The sequence below is a fragment of the Oxyura jamaicensis genome, chromosome 24 (assembly GCF_011077185.1).
Source record: "Oxyura jamaicensis isolate SHBP4307 breed ruddy duck chromosome 24, BPBGC_Ojam_1.0, whole genome shotgun sequence".
NCBI lineage: Eukaryota > Metazoa > Chordata > Aves > Anseriformes > Anatidae > Oxyura > Oxyura jamaicensis.
This window is the reverse complement of record NC_048916.1, coordinates 1,064,911-1,077,629: the sequence shown is the minus strand read 5'-3', so window position 1 is coordinate 1,077,629 and position 12,719 is coordinate 1,064,911. Positions and strand designations below refer to the sequence as shown.

Below are 12,719 nucleotides of genomic sequence, written 5' to 3'. Positions count from 1 at the left end.
CATGGGTTTGGAGCCGAGATGTGTGTGTTGGCTTTGTGGCATGCAGGGCCTCAGCTCCGGCTGTGCAGGCTGGGGCTTTCCGTCTCGCAGCGCTGCCTGCCTCGCCGCAAGGCCCGAGCCCTGCTGCTGAGCTGTGATGTGCTGCTCCGAATAGCCGAACCAGCGGAGCACAGCGATTCCCCTCGGGTTTGGGAGGGGAAGGGAGGAAAGAGGGACGAGCAGGGTGAAGTGACTGCAAAGCAGAGCTTGATCCCTTGTCTGCAAGGCCTGTGTTGCGTGTGTAACGCAGCCCTTTACTACAGGCCTGGCTAGGGAGTTGCTGAAGCCTTTACAGACAGTCTCAGCATCTAGAGAGTTAATGCCTCCTTCCCAGCTAATATCACGCAGGACCTGACCGTCTCTCTTAGCGACAGATTGATGCTATCTTCCTTATCGTGCTGCCCTTAGAGAAGACAGAAATTAGTGCTGGGAATAGCCGACCCTCTGAGATGCTATCTCGCCCGAGCGCCCAGGAGCGTGTCTGCACAGCTAACGGTTTTGCCTGGGCCGGGTCCAGCCCCGAGCCCCGCTATCGGCACTCGTGGCACCGTGTCGATATGGCCCGAACGTGCTGGGTAAACCCGTCTGCCCTGTCCCAAGTGTCTGTGGTGCAGAGCCCGAAGCCGTGCCTTCGACAAGCCTCCGTTTCTGAGCGATGCTTATCTGTGACACAGAAGTGAAAGCACGCAGCTGCTGTTTTGCAAGAAAGTAGAGCTGATGCCAAAGAAAGTGGGTCTCTTTCAAGAGAGCTTGTGTGCTGCTTCTTCCCTTCTTGTTGCTTACGCTGCTGGCCTGCAGCTTCCAGCCAGTGAGCTCCCCAGATGTGCTGCGCTCGCGGGCATCCAAAAATCCACCAGCAGCTGCTTTCCTGGCCCCTCTCCTGCTGTGCTCCGGAGATCCGGGTGTCCTTGGCATCCAGAGCCTGTGCAGTTGCTTTCCTAGAAACATCAGCATCCTTCCTTCCTGCGCTCCGCACTGCTGGAGAAGAGTGCCTCCATGAGCATCCTTGGTGCTTGTGGCTCTGCTTAGGGCAACCTGGAGGTGCAGCCAGCTGGCCCTGGCAGTCACAAGAAACACAACAGCCCCTCCAGCCCGGGAGATGCAGGTGATGGTGCTAGCTCGCTCATTTTGTGTCCTGTGCTTTACCTGCCCTTGTAGGGGGACTTGAAGCGTGGCCAGCAGCAGCTCCTGCTTGTTTTCTGCCTCCCCCACAGTGCCTGTCTGGGCCCCGCAGCCCTTCCCGAGCTGCAGGGTGGGACATGGGGCTGGTTCAGTGGCTCCTGCCCCACCTGCCAGACATGTGCAAATGACAGTGAAATGAGCCCCACGCACCGCTGCCCGACCGTGACGGCAGCTCAGCTCTCCCCAGCGCTGCTGCAGCCCCCTCAGCAGCTTTGCAGCAGCCCGGAGGCGAGAGCAAAGCAGCAGCTGCTGCTCAGTGCCCCCTTCGGGGCATCACACGGCAGCCCGTGCTGGCAGGAGGGAGATGTGAAGCTCATCGAGCCCCTTGTGCTTTGCCAGGACGATTGTGCTTCTCCTCGAGATGGAGGAGAAGGGTCAGGAAAGCCAAAATAGCACGGAGTGGCCCATCTGGCTGCTCCGTAAGCACATGGAGGGAAGGAGTTTTGGGGTCCTTCCCCACCTCGTTCACACCTGCTGCTTGGAGATGCTTTGATTTGCACCCTGCTGTCCTCCGAGCTGCACAAAGCCTGCCCTGGGCAGTGGTGTGACCGGGCTGGGCTAGGGCTGGGGCCGACACGGCGGTGATGGGGCCGAGCTCTGCAGTCCCCGGCCTGGCACGGCAAGGGGGGTGCTCGGGACCCCGGCACTGCATCGGGGGCTTGGGCAAGGTGGGCAAGAGACGGAGGCGAAGGCTGTTTTGGAGATGTTGCTGTGCCCAATTGCTGTGTTTGGTTGGAACCACAAACCGCAGAGCGAAAAGCATAGGTGTGCTGTGTTTCTTTTTTTTTTTTTTTTTTTTTTAATTGTTTTTTTTTTTTTTTTTTTGTTTTGATTTGTTTTGTTTTGTTTTCCTTCTTTCAAACAGAGGCCGTTGAGAGGGGTGGGGGTGTGAAACCAGCTCGAGAGACGGTGAGGATGATGCGTTTTGGGCCGGGCCCTCCCGTGCACAGTGCACAACCTGTCTGCACCGGTGGCGGGGAAAGTGGCCGGCAGGGGTGTGCTGGGCTGGGGCATCACCTGCCCCAGACTCACTTGCTGCAGGCACAAATGCAAAACCAGCTCAGACCTGTCCAAATTTTTGTCTCGGTTGTCCCCTCCCTCTTTGGCCCAGCCCTTGGAGACACCAGTGGTTGCACTTCACTGCAGAGGCTCCTAAAATCTGTATAAAAACCAGGCGCTGCCACAAAGGACTGCTCAACAGGGCAACACTTCCAGCTCTCGGAGGGTTTAGGAGTCACTTCTGAGATGGGCAGGCTTCTCTGGGTCCGAATTTTAGGATTCAGAGCCACAACCACATTTATCTGACACCGTGGGGAGCTCTTAGGTTCCCAGCCCGTGGCTTGGGTTAAAGGCTGGAGCTGGCAAAGCACTTCTTGCAGAAGGGCTGGAAGGATTTTGGAGATGGTGCACTTTAGTTTTAACCCCCCCCTCCAGAGCCAGGGGGGAGAAGGCAGAAGGGGACCTCCAGCCCTGTCCGAGGATGCTGTGGGGATCTCGGAGGACTGGTGCAGCGCCAGCCGAGGAGGCACCGCTCATCCCGAGCAGAGGCCGGTTGTCATCCAGCATGAGAGGCATATTTTCCCCCTGACGTGGGAGAATTCCTGTGGTGTGACACTCCCCAGCGGACCCTGCTGAAGGGCCCTCTTCAGTGCCACCGAGGCGAAACAGGGTCCCCATTGTGGCCCTGCCGGGCGGCGAGCCCCCCGGGCAGGCGCTATTCTTAGCAGCCTCCGCGGGTGCCAGGGGTCGCGGCGGGGCGGGTGGCTTGGTCTGGGAAGCCCTTGGGTGTGTGCCATAAAGGGGGGCTTGTGTCCCCGCACCCCACGCTTGGGGCTGCATCCAAGAAAAGGCTGCAGGAGTGCTCCAGCGGGGGTTGGTTTTGGGGATGAGCAAGGCAACGAGGTTGCCTGGTGGGGTGAAGTCACCAAGCTATGCCGGTGGTGGTGTTGGCACAGCTCTGCAGCAGAGGGAGCTGGACCGGGCATCTGGGTGGGGATTTCCAGCCTCAGCTGGGGATGGGAGGACGAGTGTAAGCAGAAGGGATGGAAAATGGGCGCTGGTCCCAGCTGCTGGGGGTGGAGGTTCAGGGTGCGGAGACGAGCCCGGCAGCGTCACGCTGGGGATGCGCGGTGGGTGGGTGGATGTCTCTGTGCGAGCTAAGTGCCACGGGGAAATCCTCCCCGAGGTGGTGGGAGAAACACTTCCCTGCGCCTTGCTTTGCTGCAGAGCAGGCAAAAGAAGCTAACCTCTGAAGAAAACCTTCTCAGCACTAATTACAGCTATTCTGCCCAGCCAGCCCATGCACAGACCGCCCAGCACCCCTGCCCTGATCACTTTTCCTTCCTCCACTGACACCACCGCTCTTGTGGTCCCCCCAGCGCTGTTTTCAGGCACGCAGGCTTGGGCATGTGCTGGGGCTTGGTTCCTGCCACCTCGTGTCAGCCCCGCTGACATCTCGGCGTCGTGCCCCAGCAGCAGCACATCTGCAGGGCCTCCGCTGCCTTCCCCTCTGGCAGGGTGTGTGTTTATAGGAGCTGAGACATGCCTGCGAGCTGTGCAGTAAACACATTCTTGACATAATTGCCTGTCCAACACAGAGGAATTTGGGGTTTTACACTAGTCCCACAGGCGGCTAGGAATAGACCTTGGGAATCCCTCTTCCAAGGCACAAGCCGCTGCATTGCACCGCTTCCTTCAAAATCCCAAAATACCCTCCAGAACAGCGCCCGGCGTGGCAGCAGGAGCCTACCTCTCTCACTGGAGAAAGGGCAAGGAATTGCTGGGTTTCCCGACACCTCCCCACGCCAGCTGGCAGCCGAGCCGCCAGCACCGTGCGTGAACCGCGCCGGCCGCTTGGCTCGGGCGTAGCGGCGCCTCTCGCATCGAGTCCCCGACACCTCGAAAGCCTCCAGGGTGGCCCAGGGGTTTTTTTGAAGGGATCCGCTCACCAAGAAGCTGGTGCCCAAGCAGTGGGTTTCCATCTGTTATATATTAGGGGAGGAGTATTTTTTTTTTTTTTTTTTTTTTCTGGGCAGGAAAGAAATCAGGGTGACAAACCTGGTTGTGCTTCAGTCTTGTGCCCTAGGACTGTTTTTGTTGGCACTGGCTGCTCTCCTTACGTGTGGAGGGGATTGGTGTAACGTGAGCTGGGATGAGAAATTGTCCCTGCATGAATTCACCTGCAATTCCCCGTGGAGGGCCTCAGGAGGCTGAAACACCCTCTTGCCCAATAGCTTCCCTGTACGTAGAGCTTGGTGCTGTAAGTAGGCCAAGACTTCGAGATGTGATGACATTTTGGGCCAGGCTTTTGGCTCTTCCACTTGGGACGCGAGGCGAAGGCGGGAGCTGCGTTTCCTCCCTTGCTCTGCTGCGGGTGGTGCGACGCGGCGCTGCCTCCGCCCCTACCGGAGGTCTCAGAGTCAGCCTCTCGGCAAGCTGCAGCTGAGGACAGCAGGCTGGAGCTTCTCCCTGCCAAGTGTCTCCTTCTCATTTACAGCCAGAGATGCTGAGCCCTCTGCTTTGTCCTGCCCACAGCCCGGGCCAGGGTACCAGGGATGCGATGCTGCCAGCCAGCAGGGGTTTACTCGTGCCCTGTGGCTTGGCAGAGGACCCAGCACCCACAAAACCTGGAGGGATTTCTTAGGGGAAACCAGAGCTACGCCCTTCGGGGAAGGCTGGACGGGGCGCAGTGATTCCCGGGTCCCTGTGTGCCGGTCCCGGGGCCGGCTCTGTCGTTTCCTGCTCGCTAGCAGCCTGGCTGCTTTTTGAGTCATTTGAAACATTGCGGAAAAGGGGGAACACCCCTCTTCTCCCTCAGTGGGTTATCCCGCAGCCACAGCACTGACATCTCCATTGTCATTCATGGAAATAGGCTGTTCTCCATCCCTTTTTCTGAGTAAATAACTTTTTTCCCTGCTTGAAGCTTGTTCTCATTGCTGTCAGCAGGCTGCTTTACCCCATCCTGCCTGCCATCCCAATCCAGCACATTTTTTTTCAGTGATAAATCATTTCTCCTAACCTCTGGCTCTGTTTATTATTATTATTGTCATTATTATTACTGAGGTTGTCTAAGCTCCACTTAAAACATTTCAGAATCTTTCCCAGAACACGTTTCCTAGAGCTGAGCACAATATTTCGGCCGTGGCCACAGTTCAAAGTTGCTCATCAAAGTGCTTTTGGCTTCAGGGCTTCTCCTCTACCTTTGGGACACAAGTGCACAGAAGAGAGAAGCGTTTTTGGTTTTTGTTTAAATCACTCCACATACACCACTAATCCAGGCTGTGAAGCCTCGGTCTCTCAGTGCAGTGCACCAGCGACTGCGCATGAGGTGTGCTGGGCCCGCGACCCTGAGACAAATTGCTGCTGGCCAAAACTAGCATCTGTGCAAATCAGGGAGGCCGTGGAGTTGTAAAGAGAGGCCGCACATCCGTGGTGAGGGATGCTCTTGCCTTGCTGGGTAAGGAGAACCAGCAGTCCCGGGGAGCGTGGGGCTGAGCTCTGCCTGCCCGTGCCGCCAGCCCCTGCCCATCTCCGTGAGCTGGCGCAGTCCGTGCCTGCAGCAACACGCCCTGGAAAGGGGCCAAATAATTTTCATACCTGGGTCCCCTTTATCTCAGTAAACAGCCACGGAGCAAAGAGTCAAGGTCAGGAAGCAGGAGTCTGCCGGAGTTCATTCAATGGCCAGGAGGTTTTTGGCACGTAGGAAGCGGTGGTGCTCTTGTGCCAAGACAGCGACTGCTCGCTGTTTGGGTGCCAGAAAAATAATCCTATTTATGTAACTCGAAGTGAAGCATTCCAGTGCATGAATATTCAGCTCTTACTGCAAATAGGAAGCTCTTTTACCTGCAGGATTTAACTCTCAAGTTGTCATTCCAGCCCAGACCTTGCCCTGCAGCCACTGACTTTTCTTTTCTCATTGGTAGGTTTTACTTTTTTTCCAGTGAGCAGCATTTGCATGCAATTTTTTTTCCCCCTTGGGCTAGGATAGAAGGGGCTGTGCTTTCCTGGCATTGATGTCTCATGTTTCCTTTGTCTTTCTAGGCAGCGGACCCATCCAACTGTGGCAATTCCTGCTGGAACTGCTCACTGACAAGTCCTGTCAGTCCTTCATCAGCTGGACGGGCGATGGCTGGGAGTTCAAGCTTTCCGATCCAGATGAGGTAGAGTACCCAGGAATTCAGTGCTCAGCCCAAATGTCACTGAAATATTTGCTAGGATAATTCTTCTCTCCACCCTTCATGGATGAGTTTGGGGCAGTCATGTTGTTCTGGTCTTATGTAGGGGAAACCAATGACTTAGAGCCCAGCTGGAAACTTGCTAGAAATGGGGCTGCAGTAATCTATCTGTGGGAAGCAGTAACGCACACCCACACTCGGTGGGAAGTAGCTGTAACCCTAGAGAAAGGCATGGTGACAGAACTCTTCGAATACGGTGTGCGGGTGGGCTTCCCATTGACTTTGGTAAACGGGTGGGCTGTTCATTCCCTTCCGTGGCTTCTGTACCCTCGTGGAGGCCTCATCACTGCCCTGCTGTTTGATGGAGGGGGCTCCTAAATTTTAATGCTTGTGACCTGAGTCTATGCTGAGGAAGAGGAGAGCCCTCCCTTCCCTCATGGCCAGCACTGCAGCTTGCCAAAGGATGTCCAAGCAAACCAGAAACACCCTCCCTGTCCATCCCCGTGTGCTCCATCCCCTCTTTAACTCTCCCTACCCCTCTCCCAGGTGGCCAGGCGATGGGGCAAGAGGAAAAACAAGCCCAAGATGAACTACGAGAAGCTGAGCCGTGGCCTGCGCTACTACTACGACAAGAACATCATCCACAAGACGGCCGGGAAGCGCTACGTCTACCGCTTCGTCTGCGACCTGCAGAGCCTGCTGGGCTACACGCCGGAGGAGCTCCACGCCATGCTGGACGTCAAGCCGGACGCTGACGAGTGAAGGCAGCCGGCTGGGGTGGCCGATGGCCTTGTGTCATTCTGGAGAGTGGATGGGACTTTGTCTTTTTTTTTTTTTTCCTTTTTTTTTTTTGTTATTTTTTTTTTTAAAAGAGCAACTCAGATCTGATGCTTTGAGGATGTTGGGAGAGAGGGTGGCGGAAGAGTCAAACTTTTCGTCGAAACCTAAAAAGTTTGGTTTGGAGAAGGATGGGCCTTTTTTTTTTTTTTTTTTCTGAAAGCTCCAAGACAGGCTTTTTTTGGGGTGAAATTCTGAGTTTTAAGAAAGCCAGAAAAATGTAGCTCACTTTAAAAAAAAAAAAAAAAAAAAAAAAAAATCCTCCCCATCCCTTGATGTTTAGAAAAACTATTAACAAACGGATCCCTTTGGTTATTGTGCTGTTGGCACAACAAACTGACAGTTCAGGAAATGACAGTATTCCTAAGGATTTGAGGATTTTAAACTTTTTCAGGGGGGAGGGAAAACAAAAGTGGGTGAAACTTCCTGCTTTGGGGAGGGGCAATATAGGAAAAAAACAAGAACTGTTTGTTGTTCTTGTTACATCGCCTTTCTGTCGTTGTCTTCTTTTATACAAAAGGCAGAATTTTTGCTAGGAGGGATCAAGACTTTTTTTTTTTTTAATTTGTTAAAGTTTTATTTTATTAAATTTTGTGCCAGTATTTTTTTTAAATAGTCTTAAGCTCTAAGATGGTCTCAGTATTGCAATATTGTGTGTGTTTGTTTCTGTTATGCCAGCAGAGAGTTTTATCACAGTGAGGAAAAAAAAAAAAAAAGAAGTTTATGTAGACCCCACTGGAGAAGTGTAGCGCTACGACTCGTGATCTCTGAATCGTATGTGAAGGAAAATGAACTCCAAACTGGCTCCTGGTGATGCTGGCTGGGTGTGCCGCTCTTGCTTCGAGTCCCATGCGCTTTGCTCCGCCATTTGCTGATAAAGCTGGTTGAAATTTCCGACAGCGCTTTTTTTGTTGTTGTTGTTGCTGTTAAAAATAGGTCTTTTTTCTTACAGCTGCATTTTGTGCACAAAGCGGCTTTCCAAAACGTACCGAGATTTGCAGCGAAAATGGCTTTCACGTTTTCCAGAGAGCATTTTCGCTCAAGGAACACTCTGGTGCTTTCAGGATCTTTTTCATTTCTGGGGGGTCATAGGGGAGAAATTCCCATATTTTGAATGTGGTAACTGAAAAACCTACAAATTGATGAGGGGAAAAAATCCAGAAAACATTGAAAAACCAAAAGGAAGTGTTTCTTCCTTCCTGTTTTGACCAGCTCTACCTTTATTGCTGTATGTCTTAACCAGCCGGGCACATGCAGAAAGGAAATTGGCCTTGCAAATGGGTTCTTTACTGCCCTTTGTAAGCCTGATCCTGCAAACCGTGTCAGGGTGTGATTAACATGAAGCATATGACTGTTGTCTCTGGGGTAAACGAGAGGCCTCGTGTGCCTGCCCGCACACAGGACCGATGCAGGATCGGTCCCGGGGGGAGCTGCTCCTCCTGTCCTCGGAGCCTTCTGCAGCAGGTTTGCCTGCAGAGCAGCAACTCCTGCTTCATCCAGCAGTCCCTGGGATGCTCTGAGCAAACCCAGGCTGATGCCAGGGCTCGAGGTGACAAAGAGGACAGGGCAGTAAAAGTTAAAATACCTAGATATGACCCCAAAGCTGGACCCATGCGGATCCGGCTGCAGAATCGGGGCTTTTGCCCTGGAGAGCTGTTGGGCATTTTATTTTTAAAGACAGTATTATGCATTTGAACCAAAAGTACCTTTTTCTGTGTGTTGTTTGTCTGTCCATCTGTGTGTTTTAGGTAGCTGCGTTAACACGGAGGCACTGTGAGACAGCGGTGCGGGGGCGAGGCAGGGAGAGGCTTTCCAGAGATGCTCAGCAGGCGAGGGCAGGCAGGATGGTGCAGGACCGGGGGCTTAGGTAAGGGAGGCTGTGGGGCATGCTCACGGGGCTGGGGCTGCACACCGTCCCCCTGAGCATGCGGAGAAGTAGTGGGGTGGATGGAAAGGAAGGAAAAGGGGACGGGAGGAAGGTGAAAGGAGCACCAAAGGAGGAATGAGACGCTGCCTGCTGGGAGGTAAAACTTTGCTGGTCTCCTCGGGCAGATGGAAGGGAGCAGCCTGGAGCTGGAGAGAGGAAAAATGTAGATAGTGGGGAGCTGCAGTGAGGCACCAGGGCTTTACCTGGCAGGGACCAGCTCTCCGAGTAGCTGGTGGCAGAGCCAAGTAGCGGGCATGGTGCGATGGCACAGAAACATGCAGCAGGCGAGGAGCACGAGGGCATCCCACCAGGGCACGCAGTCCGGGTGGGTTTTCAGCAGCCAGCAGTTTCTGTAGGCTTTCGGTTGCTGTCTTGCATGCAGCTGCCAAGTGCCCTTAGCTCTCCTTTCAAGGGCCGCTTCCAGCATGGCTTTGCAAGTCGCTCTTTCTGCCCTTCGAAGTGCTGCCTGTGGCACCACGCCGTGCCCTGGGCAGTGCCTCCTTGGCCCATCAGGTGCTCGACTGCAGCTGAAGTGCCTTCTTCGAGCAGAAAACAGGGATGACATTTCACTCAGATGGAAGGAAACAGAGTTTCCCATCGTTCTGCCAGGCGAAATCCCTCATCTGCTCTGCTGTGCTGATTTTTTTGAATATTTCAAAATGAACCTGTTTCACTGACCACAAGAATCCACATCCAGGGATCTCAGGAAGACTGGTTAAAGGTTAGAAAGGGCAGGTCATGGAGAGTGGCTCTGTTTTCTGGAAGTAGCCCTGAGCCAGAGCTTCCTCACCATTTCTTACAGCTGTTTGCCACCCCGGCTCTCAGCCTGTGTGCGAGTGCAGCAGCAAAGGGGCAGTGCTGTCCTACGGACATTCTTTAGCCAGGTTCACAGTTCACTATTTTCCTCTATTTTTTGTTCCCATTCTAGAGACCATCCCAGAGAGGGCTGTGTGCTGTTTTTATACACTGGAAATTTGCAGATTGTTTTTGTTTTTGTTTCTTTTTATTTTCTCCCGCTTTTTAATTGCATGTTGACTGGTGGAGAGGGACGTGTGAACCCGATGTGCTGGAACCCAAACCCTCTGACCTCCTCTTCTTCGAGGCCACGAAAATTTGGTTAACCCATGCACATACTGAACCAGAAGGATGGGTTTGAGAGGGACGAGGGATCTGCCAGGGATGGGGCTCGCTCCTGTACTGGTTTGTCTGTGTGGGGCTGAGCTTCGCCCTCGGCAGATACCTGTGGCACTTGGCAGTCAGTAATTGTGTCCTGGTGTGGAACCTCTCCAGTGCATTTGGTGGCTTTGGGTATTTCCTGTGTCCTGCTCGTGACCTGCTGTTCTCGGTGTCTGACCCGTGCAGGGCACGTCCCCCTCTGTCCCCCTCTGTCCCCCTTTGTCCCCTGGCAGAGCCTGAGCCCAGCCCTGGGGGCGCAGCGGCAGGCAGCCCCCGGCCCTGCTGGGACCTTCCTTTTCCAACTGGCTTTTTAAGGTGCGTTTCCCAGAGAACGGGTCATTTCAAACATCAGGGGAAAGGGACCTCAATAAAAGGTGGAAAAAAAAGATGAAAAAAAAAGCAAGCAGACCAAAAAGCAAGCAGATCTATCTGCTGCTGCCTGTCCCTCTCCATTCCATCCCCATGTACGATGACCAGAACCCGGTGAGTGTGCACGTGTAGACACTTTACACACTACGACCACCCAGCTCCAGGGGCGACCATTCAGTGCGAGGTCGCTCTGGAGAAATGCCCAAAAGGGCAAGAATGAAGATATTTTAAGATTTAACCTCCACACCTATTCCCAAAGCACCACCTACTCCAAAAAACGGTCCCGGTAAGCACCAACAATTTCAGATGCCGCAGGAAGCGTCTCCACCTCCTGCCTATTTCTCTTCTGGAGGGGTTTTCTGCGAGGCTTTGGGGCTTGGTTGCTTCTTCGTTGTAAACGTCGCAAATTTCGGATTCCTTGGCGTGCTCTGCTCTCTGGTAGGGTCTATATAACATCCGTGAGCTGTTGTCTACATTCCAAAGAGGTTTAAATAAATGATAAATCTATGTATACATATATGTTATAATGGAATATCTCCAGGAATTAACTGCCTCAGTTAAAAAAAAAAAAAAAAAAAAGTGTTTTGTTTTGTTTTGTTTTTACACATGGGATTTTTTTTTAAGCTGATAAACATAGAAGAAGAAAAAAAGAGATTGTTATATTGTGCTGTTCGACTATTTTCCAACTTGTATTTTCATATAATTTATATTTTTTAAAAGTGGAAAAAAATTTTAAAAGCAAGATTAAAAAAAAAAAAGGAAAAAGCAGGTGCTTTTTAAAAAAACTGAGCTGAGGTAGCTTAGAGATGTAGCGATGTGTGTGTGTGTCCGTGTGTTGTGTTTTGTTTTTGTTTGTTTTTGTTTTTTTTTTTAAAAGGATACAAAAAAAGTCCCTCCTACATTGAATACTTAAAGAAGGAGGGGATTGGTTTTGTTTTAATTGCTGATGCTGGCACATCATTTTGCTGGAGAGTTTTTTATATACTGTAGCCTTATTTCATATCGTATTTTAAACCATGTGAAATTAAAAGAAGAATAATTCATAACGCTCGGTCTCCATGTGCTTATTCAGCCTTTGTTCTCGCGCTGGGTGCTGCCCATGCTTTTCCCATTCAGGTGGCAGTGGGGACAAGGCGGACCCAGACGTGGCAGGAGCTCTTCCAGCCCCTCCTGCTGCAGCAGGGGGATGTGCAGGTTGTCATCTCCAGCTCCTTGGAGACTGTCACCGCTCAGCTCTGCTGGCCCAGGGGCAAATCTGGCATTTCGGTACGTCCTTGCATCCTGAATTGCCACACAAGCTGTAAAACATACCTTTTTTATGCCTTATGTATTTTCCCAGTGAGATTTATGGCGGCTCAGGTGTCGTCTCGTCCTCAAGCCAGGAGGAAATCTGTGCTGCGGCACGGGGCCGAGCGGAGCCCAGTGGCGTGGAGGCCTGGAAGGGCTCATTAACGGGGTCAGGGTCTTGCAGAGGTTCTTGCAGCCCAGGACACGATGCTTATTCATAGGGCTGGTGAGCTTGTGACGGGGAATTCCTCGTGGACAATGCCACTGACGCTCGTTCGCCTGAATCATTGCTGAATGCAGTCACTAATGCACGAATCAGACTTGGTGACTACCGAGAAGAGTGGACAGGTCACCAGCGTGCGTTGCATCAGGATGCAACAGATGAATCCAGGATAAGGAATATTTATAACAACATTTGCAGCAACGCCCAGCTTGCGGGCGTGCGGGAAGCAAGAAGTCCTGGGGAGGGACTGAAGGCTGAGATGGGGATGGGCAAGAACCACCCTGCTCCTTGCAGCAGCAGCGTGGCCCCAGGCTGCTCCAAAACCTTGGATAACCCCTGGGTTTAATTACAGCAGAGCCTGGCAGAGAGGCTGCTCTGATAGGTGAGACCCCAGAAAAGGGACGCACCCAAGGCAGGTGACCCCAAGATTGCTCCATCCATGGTGGGAGCAGTGAAAAGCAAAAGGGGTGAGGGTGCCCCGGCTCTTTGAGGGTGTTCTGCCCCC

At 52.8% G+C, this 12,719-nt stretch overlaps 1 protein-coding gene across 10 annotated transcripts in view; it reads left to right on the top strand.

The window, feature by feature from the left end:
• Nucleotides 1-11,750, top strand: part of ETS1 (ETS proto-oncogene 1, transcription factor) — a 77,007-nt gene extending 65,257 nt beyond the window's left edge. For 8 of the 10 annotated variants that reach the window (XM_035346089.1, XM_035346082.1, XM_035346088.1 and 5 more), the window contains 2 exons: nt 6,262-6,380; nt 6,942-7,157. In XM_035346089.1, coding sequence (XP_035201980.1) covers nt 6,262-6,380; nt 6,942-7,157 — 335 coding nt within the window. Of the gene's footprint in view, nt 1-6,261; nt 6,381-6,941 lie in introns of all 10 variants that reach the window. The other 2 variants (XM_035346090.1, XM_035346081.1) reach the window with 1 other exon arrangement.
• The last annotated feature ends 969 nt before the right edge of the window (nt 11,751-12,719 follow it).